This window comes from Entelurus aequoreus, linkage group LG10, assembly GCF_033978785.1.
Source record: "Entelurus aequoreus isolate RoL-2023_Sb linkage group LG10, RoL_Eaeq_v1.1, whole genome shotgun sequence".
NCBI classification, from domain to species: Eukaryota; Metazoa; Chordata; class Actinopteri; order Syngnathiformes; family Syngnathidae; genus Entelurus; species Entelurus aequoreus.
This window is the reverse complement of record NC_084740.1, coordinates 61,724,966-61,739,773: the sequence shown is the minus strand read 5'-3', so window position 1 is coordinate 61,739,773 and position 14,808 is coordinate 61,724,966. Positions and strand designations below refer to the sequence as shown.

Here is a 14,808-nt window from a genome sequence, read left to right as displayed (position 1 = left end):
TTTGGGTTAAAAATATATTTTTTGCAAAGCAGTAATTATAGTCTGCAAATGATGTGTTGTTGTTGAGTGTCGGCAGAGTAACCGTGTAATACTCTTCCATATCAGTAGGTGGCAGCAGGTAGCTACTTGCTTTGTAGATGTCGGAAACAGCGGGAGGCAGGGTGCAGGTAAAAAGGTGTCTAATGCTTAAACCGAAAATAAACAAAAGGTGAGTGCCCCTAAGAAAAGGCATTGAAGCTTAGGGAAGGCTATGCAGAACCAAACTAAAACTGAACTGGCTACAAAGTAAGCACAAACAGAATGCTGGACGACAGCAAAGACTTACTGTCGATGTGCAAAATCATTATTTTCAAATTTAAATGATTTATAGCTTCTTACCCACGGGACAAATGTTAAAGGCCTACTGAAAGCCACTACTAGCGACCACGCAGTCTGATAGTTTATATATCAATGATGAAATCTTAACATTGCAACACATGCCAATACGGCCGGGTTAACTTATAAAGTGACATTTTAAATTTGCCGCTAAACTTCCGGTTCGAAACGCCTCTGAGGATGACGTATGCGCGTGACGTCAATCATTGAAACGGAAGTATTCGGACACCATTGAAGTCAATACGAAATAGCTCTGTTTTCATGTCATTATTCCACAGTATTCTGGACATCTGTGTTGGTGAATCTGTTGCAATTATGTTCATTGCATTATGGAGAAAGAAGCTGAGCAAGCAAAGAAGAAAGTTGTCGGTGCGAAGCGTCTATTTTGCGAGGGAAGTCAGCGGCAACACGTACACAGCCGGCGCTTCTTTGTTTACATTCCCGAAAGATGCAGTCAAGATGGAAGAACTCGGATAACAGAGACTCTAACCAGGAGGACTTTTGACTTCGATACACAGACGCCTGTAGAGAACTGGGACAACACAGACTCTTACCAGGATTACTTTGATTTGGATGACAAAGAAGCAGACGTGCTACCGTGAGTATGCAGCTTTGGCTTCCAAACATTTGATCGCTTGACCGTACGTGCGCGTCACGTGCGTAACTTTGTTTAAATATATAAGCTTTATGAACCTTGGGTTAGGTGAACGGTCTTTTGGGCTGAGTGATTGTGTGTGTTGATCAGGTGTTTGAATTGTATTGGCGTGTTCTATGGAGCTAGGAGCTAGCAGAGGAGCTAGGAGCTAGCATAACAAACGCGTAGGTGTTTTTAAGCAGGATTAATTTGTGGTATATTAAATATAAGCCTGGTTGTGTTGTGGCTAATAGAGTATATATATGTCTTGTGTTTATTTACTGTTGTAGTCATTCCCAGCTGAATATCAGGTACCGTGAGTATGCAGCTTTGGCTTCTAAACATTTGATCGCTTGACCGTACGTGCGCGTCACGTATGTTACTTTGTTTAAATATATAAGCTTTATGAACCTTTGGTTAGGTGAACGGTCTTTTGGGCTGAGTGATTGTGTGTGTTGTGCAGTTGTTTGAATTGTATTGGCGTGTTCTATGGAGCTAGGAGCTAGCAGAGGAGCTAGGAGCTAGCATGACAAACACGTAGGTGTTTTTATGCAGGATTAATTTGTGGCATATTAAATATAAGCCTGGTTGTGTTGTGGCTAATAGAGTATATATATGTCTTGTGTTTATTTACTGTTGTAGTCATTCCCAGCTGAATATCAGGTCACCCCCGGCTCTCACAGCATCTTCCCTATCTGAATCGCTTCAACTCCCCACTAGTCCTTCACTTGCACTTTACTCATCAATATTCTTGATTGCTAAAACAAAGTAGATGCGGGAAATATCGCTCAAAGGAAGACATGAAACTGCTACAGGAAAATACCAAAACAAGAGAAAAAGCCACCAAAATAGGAGCGCAAGACAAGAAGTAAAACACTACACACAGGAAAACAGCAAACAAGTCCAAATAAGTCAGGGTGTGATGTGACAGGTGGTGACAGTACACCTACTTTGAGACAAGAGCTATAGAGATGCATGCTTGGTTATGCTTTAAAGTCATATCCAACAATTGCGACGACGACTTTTTACTGTCAACTGAGTTTTAGTTTTTTAATGATGTCTGCTGGTGGTGTGCCTCCGCATTTTTTCAACGCACAAAATGTGCCTTGGCTCCAAAAAGGTTGAAAAACACTGGAGTAGCAAACATGTCTGCCACAATCACGTGTTCTTAAAGGTGTATTCCAGTTTAGATTTGTGCTTACATGGTAAACAAGTCAAATGAACGTTTTATCATACATTTGTCCAAATGTGGCCAACTTTGTGGGTTTCCTGGACGTGGTCTACATCAGTGGTCCCCAACCACCGGGCCGTGGATCGATTGGTACCGGGTCGCACAAGAAATAAAATTTAAAAAATAAACCAAATGTTTTGTTTTTATTAATAAATCCACATAAAAAAACACAAGATACACTTACAATTAGTGCACTAACCCAAAAAACCTCCCTCCCCCATTTACACTCAATCACACAAAAGGGTTGTTTCTTTCTGTTATTAATATCCTGCTTCCTACATTATATATCAATATTAGGGCTGCAACAACTAATCGATTAAAATCGATTATAAAAATAGTTGCCGATTAATTTAGTCATCGATTCGTTGGATCTATGCTATGCGCATGCGCAGAGGCTTTAAAAATTTTTAAAATGTTAAATAAACCTTTATTTATAAACTGCAACATGTACAAACAGCTGAGAAACAATAATCAAAATAAGTATGGTGCCAGTATGCTGTTTTTTTTCAATAAAATGCTGGAAAGGATAGAAATGTAGTTTGTCTCTTTTATCCGATTATTAATCGATTAATCGAAGTCATAATCGACAGATTAATCGATTATCAAATTAATCGTTAGTTGCAGCCCTAATCAATATATATCAATACAGTCTGCAGGGATACAGTCCGTAAGCACACATGATTGTATTTTTTTTAATGACAAAAAAAATACAAAATAAAATAAATACAAAAAATAACAACTTTGCTGTTGTCCTTCCAGTCCAGTGTGCTGTTCACGTGGACTCCCAGGTACTTGTACCTACTACTACTGGATCCTGATGTGACTTCAAACGTTTAGTTTGACCCTAGAATGGACCAATTCACGGTTTGCAGGTAAAAAATGTTTATTTCTCTAAAACGACACTTTAAGTAAGCACTTACAAAAATGACAGCTTGTTGGAGAGTCATAGTTCAGCTCAAGGAGCCAATGAAAAGCAGTTTTGTACATGCGACATTGATAAGATATTTCACTCAGATGACTCCAGTGACTTCCCAGAGGGAGACTAAGTGAACATGGATGCCTAGAGGGTTCCGGACCTCTTCTTTGAAAAGATCCATTGGTCCCGAGTCCATGAATGGCAGACAGGACGCCAGACAAAATCCATCAGGTGAAAACAATTCAAAAAAGGGTAAACACTAGTTTGTGTTGTGTAGGTTCAGTCGCAGTCCTGGAGTGGCAATGACCAAGTGAGGGGGAACAAGATAAATAAAAAACTAAAAAAATAGTTGCTGCTATACCATGTTGTTGCTCTCGCCGATTTTATCCACCAGCTGCAAGAAGACAAAAGAGTCAACAAAAACGTAAACAAATCTCAATGCATTCATTTGTATTTATTGTGGCTGCAAGGTAGAATTTTTTTTGTCCTTTCCAGCCACTCAGACTAATCATATAGTTGATCTACAACAGGGGTCACCAACCTTTTTGAAAGCAAGAGCTACTTCTTGGGTAGTGATTAATGCGAAGGGCTACCAGTTTGATACACACTTAAATAAATTGCCAGAAATAGCCAATTTGCTCAATTTACCTTTAACTCTATGTTATTATTAATAATTAATGATATGTACACTTAATTGAACGGTTTAAAAGAGGAGAAAACACGAAAAAAATGACAATTAAATTTTGAAACATAGTTTATCTTCAATTTCGACTCTTTAAAATTCAAAATTCAACCGAAAAAAAGAAGAGAAAAACTAGCTAATTTGCATCTATTTGAAAAAATTAAAAAAAGAATTTATGGAACATAATTAGTAATTTTTCCTGATAAAGATTAATTTTAGAATTTTGATGACATGTTTTAAATAGGTTAACATCCAATCTGCACTTTGTTAGAATATATAACAAATTAGACCAAGCTATATTTCTAACAAAGACAAATCATTATTTCTTCTAGATTTTCCAGAACAAAAATTTTAAAAGATATTCAAAAGACTTTGAAATAAGATTTAAATTTGATTCTACAGATTTTCTAGATTTGCCAGAATAATTGTTTTGAATTTTAATCGTAATAAGTTTGAAGAAATATTTCACAAATATTCTTCGTCGAAAAAACAGAAGCTAAAATGAAAAATTACATTAAAATGTATTTATTATTCTTTACAATAATAAAACATTTTTTTACTTGAACATTGATTTAAATTGTCAGGAAAGAAGAGGAAGGAATTTAAAAGGTAAAAAGGTATATGTGTTTAAAAATCCTAAAAATCATTTTTAAGGTTGTATTTTTTCTCTAAAATTGTCTTTCTGAAAGTTATAAGAAGCAAAGTAAAAAAAATTAATGAATTTATTTAAACAAGTGAAGACCAAGTCTTTAAAATATTTTCTTGGATTTTCAAATTCTATTTGAGTTTTGTCTCTTTTAGAATTAAAAATGTCGGGGAAAACGAGACCAGCTTGCTAGTAAATAAATACAATTTAAAAAATAGAGGCAGCTCACTGGTAAGTGCTGCTATTTGAGCTATTTTTAGAACAGGCCAGCGGGCTACTCATCTGGTCCTTACGGGCTACCTGGTGCCCGCGGGCACCGCGTTGGTGACCCCTGATCTACAATATATCTGCTCTACACATTGACTTTACACAAGAAAAGTGTGGGATACTTCTCTTGTTGTCTTATTTGTATTTGACTTTATTACATGCATTGATATTATTACTTGGTGCAGGAGGGGATAGAAAGAAGAAAAAGAGGACAGAGGGGGATAAGACTGAGAGACAACAACAAACAACAACAGAACAACATCTACAAATAAGGATATGCCAGTGTTTCCCACACATTCATTTATTTGTGGCGGCCCGCCACGAAAGAATTACGTCCGCCACAAATTTAAAAAAAAAAAAAAAAAAAAAGTAAATTTTTTTTTTTTTTTTTTTGTCCTGTCAAGCTTCTCAGGCAAATCATATAGTTGATGTAGATGCCCATATAGGCTGTTCACATTTACTTTACAAAAGAGAAGTGTAGGATACTTCTCTTGTTGCCTTATTTGTATTTGACCACTACTGTTTTCTGTTTATTTGTTACTGACTGTGGCAGGACACCTCTGCCTCTGTTTCACTTTATGTTGCTGGTAAATAATATGGTTGTAGTAGTAGGCTAAAGTTAAATTATTTAGTATGCACTAATTAAAGGGGCAGAGCTTTAAAGAGACATTTTAGCTTTTATATTTTATAAGATATATTTTTTGTAAGAACCACAATTAATAAATATATTTTAGTGAATAACTTATTGTTCAAATCTGTATATAAATATGTACATAAAGTGTTGTAATGATATTGTAAAATGGATGGATGGACGTTTAAAACAAAACTGTTATTATTAATTAGTAAGTATACATTTTTTGAGCCTTTTTAGAGAAAATCATATCATTGTAGTAAATTATGCAAATTACTCGATGATGTCATGGTGGCCACGCCCATAGCCACGCCCCCACAGTGAATGTATATGTACATGTATGTGTATATGTATGTTTGTACAGTGAATGTATATGTACAGTATATGTATGTTTGTACAGTGAATGTATATGTACAGTATGTGTATATGTGTGTTTGTACAGTGAATGTATATGTACAGTATGTGTATATGTATGTTTGTACAGTGAATGTATATGTACAGTATGTGTATATGTATATTTGTACAGTGAATGTATATGTACAGTATGTATATATGTATGTACAGTGAATATATATGTACAGTATGTGTATATGTATGTTTGTACAGATGTGGATGTGGGAGCATATGTACCTCTGTATGTAGGTAAGTACCAATGTGTGCACGTATGTATGTATGTATGTATGTATGTATGTATGTATGTATGTATGTATGTACAGTATATTAACCTGAATGTAGTGTTACTTGTTTGGCAGAATTCCGCATGTATGGGCCAAAGTATTCAGCAAAGAAAAGTCTCAAAGGTTGCACAAAAGACACATGATCAAAGTAGGTGTATTGCTGCTTTTAAAGTTGTTTAGTGGTTCACTTCTTTTTACACTTGCGTCACTATAAAGAAAGTTTCAAATCATTGACCCGTGAGGCACGCCTTTGTCATGGCAGTTCAAATATTATTACTTCTTTTGATAACAGTGGATAATGCTATCCACGCTATAACACATGAAGTTGACAGTTTGACTCTGGAACACACTTAAGCGGGTTGTTTAAAAGTAAGAGTGAAGGTCACAGTGAAGTCCATACTTACATTTCTGATTCCTGGTAAGCTGAGCAAGGAGCCAAGCAGTGGTATTCTTCTGATGAAGCCCACCGCAACCGGGAAGAATCCCCTGTTGACACATCAAATGACAAGAGTTAGCAAACACAAAAGGCAAAAAAATCCATGACAAGTTTTCCTTCGAGCTGACCTAAATAAGAGGAAAAATCCATATATCTCCAGAATGACACCGATGATGGGCCAGCCTATCAGAACCACTAACACTCCTCCCAGAAAGAAGCTGGTGGCTTTGGCTTTATGTCTTTGGAAGAAGAATCTGACGGTTCTCTCCAGGCCGATGACAAAGGACAACCCTGAGACGAACAGAATCTGAAACGCACGACAACAGCGGACACAGAAGATGAGCCAAATGTTTCACTTTCCCACTTTGTGAGGAAACTTTTGGCCGTCTCACATTTCCAATGGCCAGGAGGGCTTTGTCGAAGAAGAGCATCATCCCGAAGAAGAGGAAAAATACGCCAAATCCTGTCAGCCCCATTCCAATTTCTGCAGGAAATAAAAACATGATCAAAAATGAACACAAATGTTAAGGAAATGCTCTGCAGAAACAGCAAAAACACGCTTATTGTGCATGTTGACATACGGTTATGTTTGAAGTGGAACATGTATACAATATCATACATCACATACAACTAATGAGGGAAAATATAACCTAAGTTATTTTCAAATGTACAACAAAAACCATAGACATCTTCTAAGGCAGACCTGGGCATTCTGCGGCCCGCGGGCCGCATCCGGCCCTTTGTGCGTCCCTGTCCGGCCCGCGTGAGGCAATACAACTGTGCTGCTTTTATTTTGAAAAGTATTATTTATGGGCGTGTGTCCGTGTGTAACCTGCGAGTGAAGGTGCACATGTAGCGACAAGTGATGCACGGTTTACACCCGAGACGCTAAAAAGAGAAAAGTTGATGAAGAATGGCGTGTTTTCAACAAGACATGGACTGCCAAGCAACGTTCCCTCTAAGGTGCGTGCCTGCGCAATTGCGCACTGCTCAAGCGTCCGCTGCGCGCAGCAAATATATGCCGCGCACCAAATCAAATCCCATCTGAATTCTAAACAAAATAAACATATTTATTCTATGTAATTTTGCAATGCAACTTTGAGTGACAGTGACAACAAGCGGCCCTAACGGTGTTCGTCAACACCGTTCAATTGAACACCGTTCAATTATTGTAACGTCTATCGAGATGCTTCGAGGACAGGAATTATATCGATCAATTTATTGAGCAAAACTGTTTATATTCGGCCATAACCACACCAAAAACATGAGTAAAACAATTCTATCTCGAAAAACTAGTCATTTTCTGCCGTACAAACCAGGCCAAAACCAACTTGTCATCTGTCACCAACACGCATAGCACTAAACCACTGGTGCGTTTATGGCCACACAAAAAGTCGGACAACTCAAACACCACACAAAGTTACACTATGACTCCTCAGTCATACGTGTGCTTATTTTACTGTCATTTATTATTAATGTTAATTTATTTATATTAGTCATGGAATGCTGTTACACACACTATGTTGAAGTATTACTATTATTATTAATTATTATTATTATTATTATTATTATTTATCTTACGGTATATATCAAAAATAATATTGAGCAAAATTTAATTGAAATATTGTCGATGTGGCCCTCCAGCAGTGCTCGGGTTGCTCATGCGGCCCCCGGTAAAAATTAATTGCCCACCCCTGTTCTAAGGGTACGCAGCATGGAGCGCTACTGCCTACTGGCGCTGACGAGACGCGGGGCCGCCATCTTGGAGTGGTGATCAGTGCAATTCATTTGGCAGGAGCAATGAACTGTCAGCGCATTTAATTCATCTTACCTCACTGAATACCACTGATTTTCACACGCTTTTTTTGGTCATACGTGTAGCTATGATAAAGGACACATGTTTTATTATTCATAGTTTGCTTAACAGTAATGGAATATTCTTATATGCTATAAGTGACCAGACGTCCCAGATCAAAACTGGGAATATAATCCTAAAGAAGGGGGAAAAAACGGTCAGCTATTTTTAAGTTGAAGAAACAATATGATTAGGTTATACTGTATATACATGCGTATATCCTACATAAACAATGTATGAATACATTAGATATCTAATATCTTATAGACTGTATCTCTGTTGCTGCAGCAGCAGAGAGTTTATTCTGTCTTGACACTTTGTATTGATATTTTGTATTACATTCTTCCCTTAAATGATCATGTTTACACTGATTGTTTTATATGTATCTTTTATGTATGTCGCTTTGGATAAAAGCATCTGCCAAATACTTAAAACATAAACATATATAAACACCTGAAAGTCTTTATATCAGCTAAAACCACCAATCTGTTTCACTGGATTCAGAATAAAACCAAATTCTGTCTTATCCAATAATGTTAGTATTTGAATATTGTTACTTGAAGACTTATTCCTGGTTACAATTATACTGTTAAGAAAGTATTGTCTTATACTTTGCCTGAAATGAGAATGCATCATAATCAGTGGCGGCTGGTGAATTTTGTTTTAGGTGGGGCTGAAAGTTTGTAAAGCAAACCCCTGTAGGGGCGTCATCCTCCCCCAGAAGATTTCTAAGTGATTTTCACAAACAAATGAAGCATTCTGGTGCATTTAGACAAAATAATGAAGACAAAATAGAACATTTCATAGGTTTGCAGAGAACTATATACAATATGCACACTGAAGGCATGATGCCACCATAGGTTTGCAGAGAACTATAATAATATAGTAATATTATTTTCACAAAATACAACCAATAGTACGTTAATGTTAAATCTTACTAGTGAAAAATAATCCCCTGATTCCTATTTTCAACAGTCCGCTCATTTGAGCAGGAAAACGCTCAACACCATCTTTGTTTTCTACCTGTCAACTGTCAGTTTAGCATCTTTGTTTTCTACCTGTCAACTGTCAGTTTAGCATCTTTGTTTTCTACCTGTCAACTATCAGTTTAGCATCTTTGTTTTCTACCTGTCAACTGTCAGTTTAGCATCTTTGTTTTCTACCTGTCAACTGTCAGTTTAGCATATTTGTTTTCTACCTGTCAACTGTCAGTTTAGCATCTTTGTTTTTTACCCGTCAACCGTCAGTTTAGCATCTTTGTTTTCTACCCGTCAACTGTCAGTTTAGCATCTTTGTTTTCTACCCGTCAACTGTCAGTTTAGCATCTTTGTTTTCTACCCGTCAACTGTCAGTTTAGCATCTTTGTTTTCTACCCGTCAACTGTCAGTTTAGCATCTTTGTTTTCTACCTGTCAACTGTCAGTTTAGCATCTTTGTTTTCTACCCGTCAACTGTCAGTTTAGCATCTTTGTTTTCTACCTGTCAACTGTCAGTTTAGCATCTTTGTTTTCTACCCGTCAACTGTCAGTTTAGCATCTTTGTTTTCTACCTGTCAACTGTCAGTTTAGCATCTTTGTTTTCTACCCGTCAACTGTCGGGTTAGCATCTTTGTTTTCTACCCGTCAACTGTCAGTTTAGCATCTTTGTTTTCTACCCGTCAACTGTCAGTTTAGCATCTTTGTTTTCTACCCGTCAACTGTCAGTTTAGCATCTTTGTTTTCTACCTGTCAACTGTCAGTTTAGCATCTTTGTTTTCTACCTGGCAACTGTCAGTTTAGGATCTTTGTTTTCTACCTGTCAACTGTCAGTTTAGCATCTTTGTTTTCTACCTGTCAACTGTCAGTTTAGCATCTTTGTTTTCTACCCGTCAACTGTCAGTTTAGCATCTTTGTTTTCTACCTGTCAACTATCAGTTTAGCATCTTTGTTTTCTACCTGTCAACTGTCAGTTTAGCATCTTTGTTTTCTACCTGTCAACTGTCAGTTTAGCATCTTTGTTTTCTACCCGTCAACTGTCAGTTTAGCATCTTTGTTTTCTACCTGTCAACTATCAGTTTAGCATCTTTGTTTTCTACCTGTCAACTGTCAGTTTAGCATCTTTGTTTTCTACCTGTCAACTGTCAGTTTAGCATATTTGTTTTCTACATGTCAACTGTCAGTTTAGCATCTTTGTTTTCTACCCGTCAACTGTCAGTTTACCATCTTTGTTTTCTACCTGTCAACTGTCAGTTTAGCATCTTTGTTTTCTACCCGTCAACTGTCAGTTTACCATCTTTGTTTTCTACCCGTCAACTGTCAGTTTAGCATCTTTGTTTTCTACCCGTCAACTGTCAGTTTAGCATCTTTGTTTTCTACCTGTCAACTATCAGTTTAGCATCTTTGTTTTCTACCTGTCAACTGTCAGTTTAGCATCTTTGTTTTCTACCTGTCAACTGTCAGTTTAGCACCTTTGTTTTCTACATGTCAACTGTCAGTTTAGCATCTTTGTTTTCTACCCGTCAACTGTCAGTTTAGCATCTTTGTTTTCTACCTGTCAACTGTCAGTTTAGCATCTTTGTTTTCTACCCGTCAACTGTCAGTTTAGCATCTTTGTTTTCTACCCGTCAACTGTCAGTTTAGCATCTTTGTTTTCTACCTGTCAACTGTCAGTTTAGCATCTTTGTTTTCTACATGTCAACTATCAGTTTAGCATCTTTGTTTTCTACCCGTCAACTGTCAGTTTAGCATCTTTGTTTTCTACCTGTCAACTGTCAGTTTAGCATCTTTGTTTTCTACCCGTCAACTGTCAGTTAAGCATCTTTGTTTTCTACCTGTCAACTGTCAGTTTAGCATCTTTGTTTTCTACTTGTCAACTATCAGTTTAGCATCTTTGTTTTCTACCTGTCAACTGTCAGTTTAGCATCTTTGTTTTCTACCTGTCAACTGTCAGTTTAGCATCTTTGTTTTCTACATGTCAACTGTCAGTTTAGCATCTTTGTTTTCTACCCGTCAACTGTCAGTTTACCATCTTTGTTTTCTACCCGTCAACTGTCAGTTTACCATCTTTGTTTTCTACCCGTCAACTGTCAGTTTAGCATCTTTGTTTTCTACCCGTCAACTGTCAGTTTAGCATCTTTGTTTTCTACCCGTCAACTGTCAGTTTAGCATCTTTGTTTTCTACCTGTCAACTATCAGTTTAGCATCTTTGTTTTCTACCTGTCAACTGTCAGTTTAGCATCTTTGTTTTCTACCTGTCAACTGTCAGTTTAGCATCTTTTTTTTCTACATGTCAACTGTCAGTTTAGCATCTTTGTTTTCTACCCGTCAACTGTCAGTTTAGCATCTTTGTTTTCTACCTGTCAACTGTCAGTTTAGCATCTTTGTTTTCTACCCGTCAACTGTCAGTTTAGCATCTTTGTTTTCTACCCGTCAACTGTCAGTTTAGCATCTTTGTTTTCTACCTGTCAACTGTCAGTTTAGCATCTTTGTTTTCTACCCGTCAACTGTCAGTTAAGCATCTTTGTTTTCTACCTGTCAACTGTCAGTTTAGCATCTTTGTTTTCTACCCGTCAACTGTCAGTTTAGCATCTTTGTTTTCTACCTGTCAACTATCAGTTTAGCATCTTTGTTTTCTACCTGTCAACTGTCAGTTTAGCATCTTTGTTTTCTACCTGTCAACTGTCAGTTTAGCATCTTTGTTTTCTACATGTCAACTGTCAGTTTAGCATCTTTGTTTTCTACCCGTCAACTGTCAGTTTAGCATCTTTGTTTTCTACCTGTCAACTGTCAGTTTAGCATCTTTGTTTTCTACCTGTCAACTGTCAGTTTAGCATCTTTGTTTTCTACATGTCAACTGTCAGTTTAGCATCTTTGTTTTCTACCCGTCAACTGTCAGTTTAGCATCTTTGTTTTCTACCTGTCAACTGTCAGTTTAGCATCTTTGTTTTCTACCCGTCAACTGTCAGTTTAGCATCTTTGTTTTCTACCCGTCAACTGTCAGTTTAGCATCTTTGTTTTCTACCTGTCAACTGTCAGTTTAGCATCTTTGTTTTCTACCTGTCAACTGTCAGTTTAGCATCTTTGTTTTCTACCTGTCAACTGTCAGTTTAGCATCTTTGTTTTGTACATGTCAACTGTCAGTTTAGCATCTTTGTTTTCTACCCGTCAACTGTCAGTTTAGCATCTTTGTTTTCTACCTGTCAACTGTCAGTTTAGCATCTTTGTTTTCTACCCGTCAACTGTCAGTTTAGCATCTTTGTTTTCTACCCGTCAACTGTCAGTTTAGCATCTTTGTTTTCTACCTGTCAACTGTCAGTTTTGCATCTTTGTTTTCTACCTGTCAACTGTCAGTTTAGCATATTTGTTTTCTACCTGTCAACTGTCAGTTTAGCATCTTTGTTTTCTACCCGTCAACTGTCAGTTTAGCATCTTTGTTTTCTACCTGTCAACTATCAGTTTAGCATCTTTGTTTTCTACCTGTCAACTGTCAGTTTAGCATCTTTGTTTTCTACCTGTCAACTGTCAGTTTAGCATATTTGTTTTCTACCTGTCAACTGTCAGTTTAGCATCTTTGTTTTTTACCCGTCAACTGTCAGTTTAGCATCTTTCTTTTCTACCCGTCAACTGTCAGTTTAGCATCTTTCTTTTCTACCTGTCAACTGTCAGTTTAGCATCTTTGTTTTCTACCCGTCAACTGTCAGTTTAGCATCTTTGTTTTCTACATGTCAACTGTCAGTTTAGCATCTTTGTTTTCTACCCGTCAACTGTCAGTTTAGCATCTTTGTTTTCTACATGTCAACTGTCAGTTTAGCATCTTTGTTTTCTACCCGTCAACTGTCAGTTTAGCATCTTTGTTTTCTACCCGTCAACTGTCAGTTTAGCATCTTTGTTTTCTACCTGTCAACTGTCAGTTTAGCATCTTTGTTTTCTACCTGTCAACTGTCAGTTTAGCATCTTTGTTTTCTACCTGTCAACTGTCAGTTTAGCATCTTTGTTTTCTACATGTCAACTGTCAGTTTAACATCTTTGTTTTCTACCCGTCAACTGTCAGTTTAGCATCTTTGTTTTCTACCCGTTGACTGTCAGTTTAGCATCTTTGTTATTTACCCGTCAACTGTCAGTTTAACATCTTTGTTTTCTACCCGTCAAGTGTCAGTTTAGCATCTTTGTTTTCTACCCGTCAACTGTCGGGTTAGCATCTTTGTTTTCTACCCATCAACTGTCAGTTTAGCATCTTTGTTTTCTACCCGTCAACTGTCGGGTTAGCATCTTTGTTTTCTACCCGTCAACTGTCAGTTTAGTATCTTTGTTTTCTACCCGTCAACTGTCAGTTTAGCATCTTTGTTTTCTACCTGTCAACTGTCAGTTTAGCATCTTTGTTTTCTACCTGTCAACTGTCAGTTTAGCATCTTTGTTTTCTACCTGGCAACTGTCAGTTTATGATCTTTGTTTTCTACCTGTCAACTGTCAGTTTAGCATCTTTGTTTTCTACCTGGCAACTGTCAGTTTATGATCTTTGTTTTCTACCTGTCAACTGTCAGTTTAGCATCTTTGTTTTTTACCTGTCAACTGTCAGTTTAGAATCTTTGGTTTCTACTTGTCAACTGTCAGTTTAGAATCTTTGTTTTCTACTTGTCAACTGTCAGTTTAGGCTGCTCGCCGGCCCCTCATCACCACTTCAAGATGGCGGCCCAATTTTTCGCGTCACAGCAAAAACAATGTTGTAGCCTTTCCACTTCCGCTTTTATGAAGACGTCACGATGCCTCTCAGCCAATCGCGTTTGAGCACCTAGCTCCATACAAAACACTGTCGCCAAACCGGCTTTTTTAGCACAAATACAAAACACTTAGAGAACCAAAGTCGGGGCGGCTCTTACTTTGCGAGTCCGTGAGTGAAATCATGTCGGCGGCGGCCTGGGGGTGTAGCTTCGTACTTGTTGTAACAACAATAACCCTACGGCTGTTTGACTAAACTGTTGCTTCCTCGGCGGGGTGTGAAGAGACGCTATGCTAGCGAGTACGCCACGTCCTCCTCTCTGAGATCGTCTATTCACGCATGCTGCCCCACTCTCATTTTGTATCCTCAAATGTTGTTAAATACATGCTGTGTGTGTAATGTTATGTTGTGTAACTGGACTTGGTTGAATATATGAATTAAAACCACATTTTTAAATGCGATTGAAGCTTTTCATTAGTGATTAGTGCCTTGTGGTGTGCTTTTGCAACATAGCGGACGAGCAGGCAAAGTGAGAGTGCGTCGCGCTTATGTTTGGCGCATGCGTGTACAACTGGGCATGCGTCAAACTATGACGTCAGCCGTTCTTTCTAAACATATTGTACTGAAATATAACCTGTATATTTAGGTATTTATGTAAATACATCGATATTGTGTATAAATTATTTTTTAAAACACTAAAAAAATTGAAGGTGCCTCTCATTTTCCTGTGTTTTCCAAATCAAACTACAAGTCCCATGATCCTCC

At 37.5% G+C, this 14,808-nt stretch overlaps 1 protein-coding gene across 1 annotated transcript; it reads right to left on the bottom strand.

Moving 5' to 3' along the window:
- Window positions 1-3,105: 3,105 nt before the first annotated feature.
- LOC133658048 (vesicle transport protein GOT1B) lies at window positions 3,106-14,399 on the bottom strand. Its single transcript, XM_062059659.1, has 5 exons — window positions 14,204-14,399; window positions 6,888-6,979; window positions 6,624-6,802; window positions 6,464-6,545; window positions 3,106-3,550 (listed from the first exon to the last, which is right to left on the bottom strand). The coding sequence occupies exons 1-5, from the start codon at window positions 14,226-14,228 to the stop codon at window positions 3,512-3,514; spliced, it is 417 nt and encodes a 138-aa protein (XP_061915643.1). The 5' UTR covers window positions 14,229-14,399; the 3' UTR covers window positions 3,106-3,511.
- Window positions 14,400-14,808: the final 409 nt, after the last annotated feature.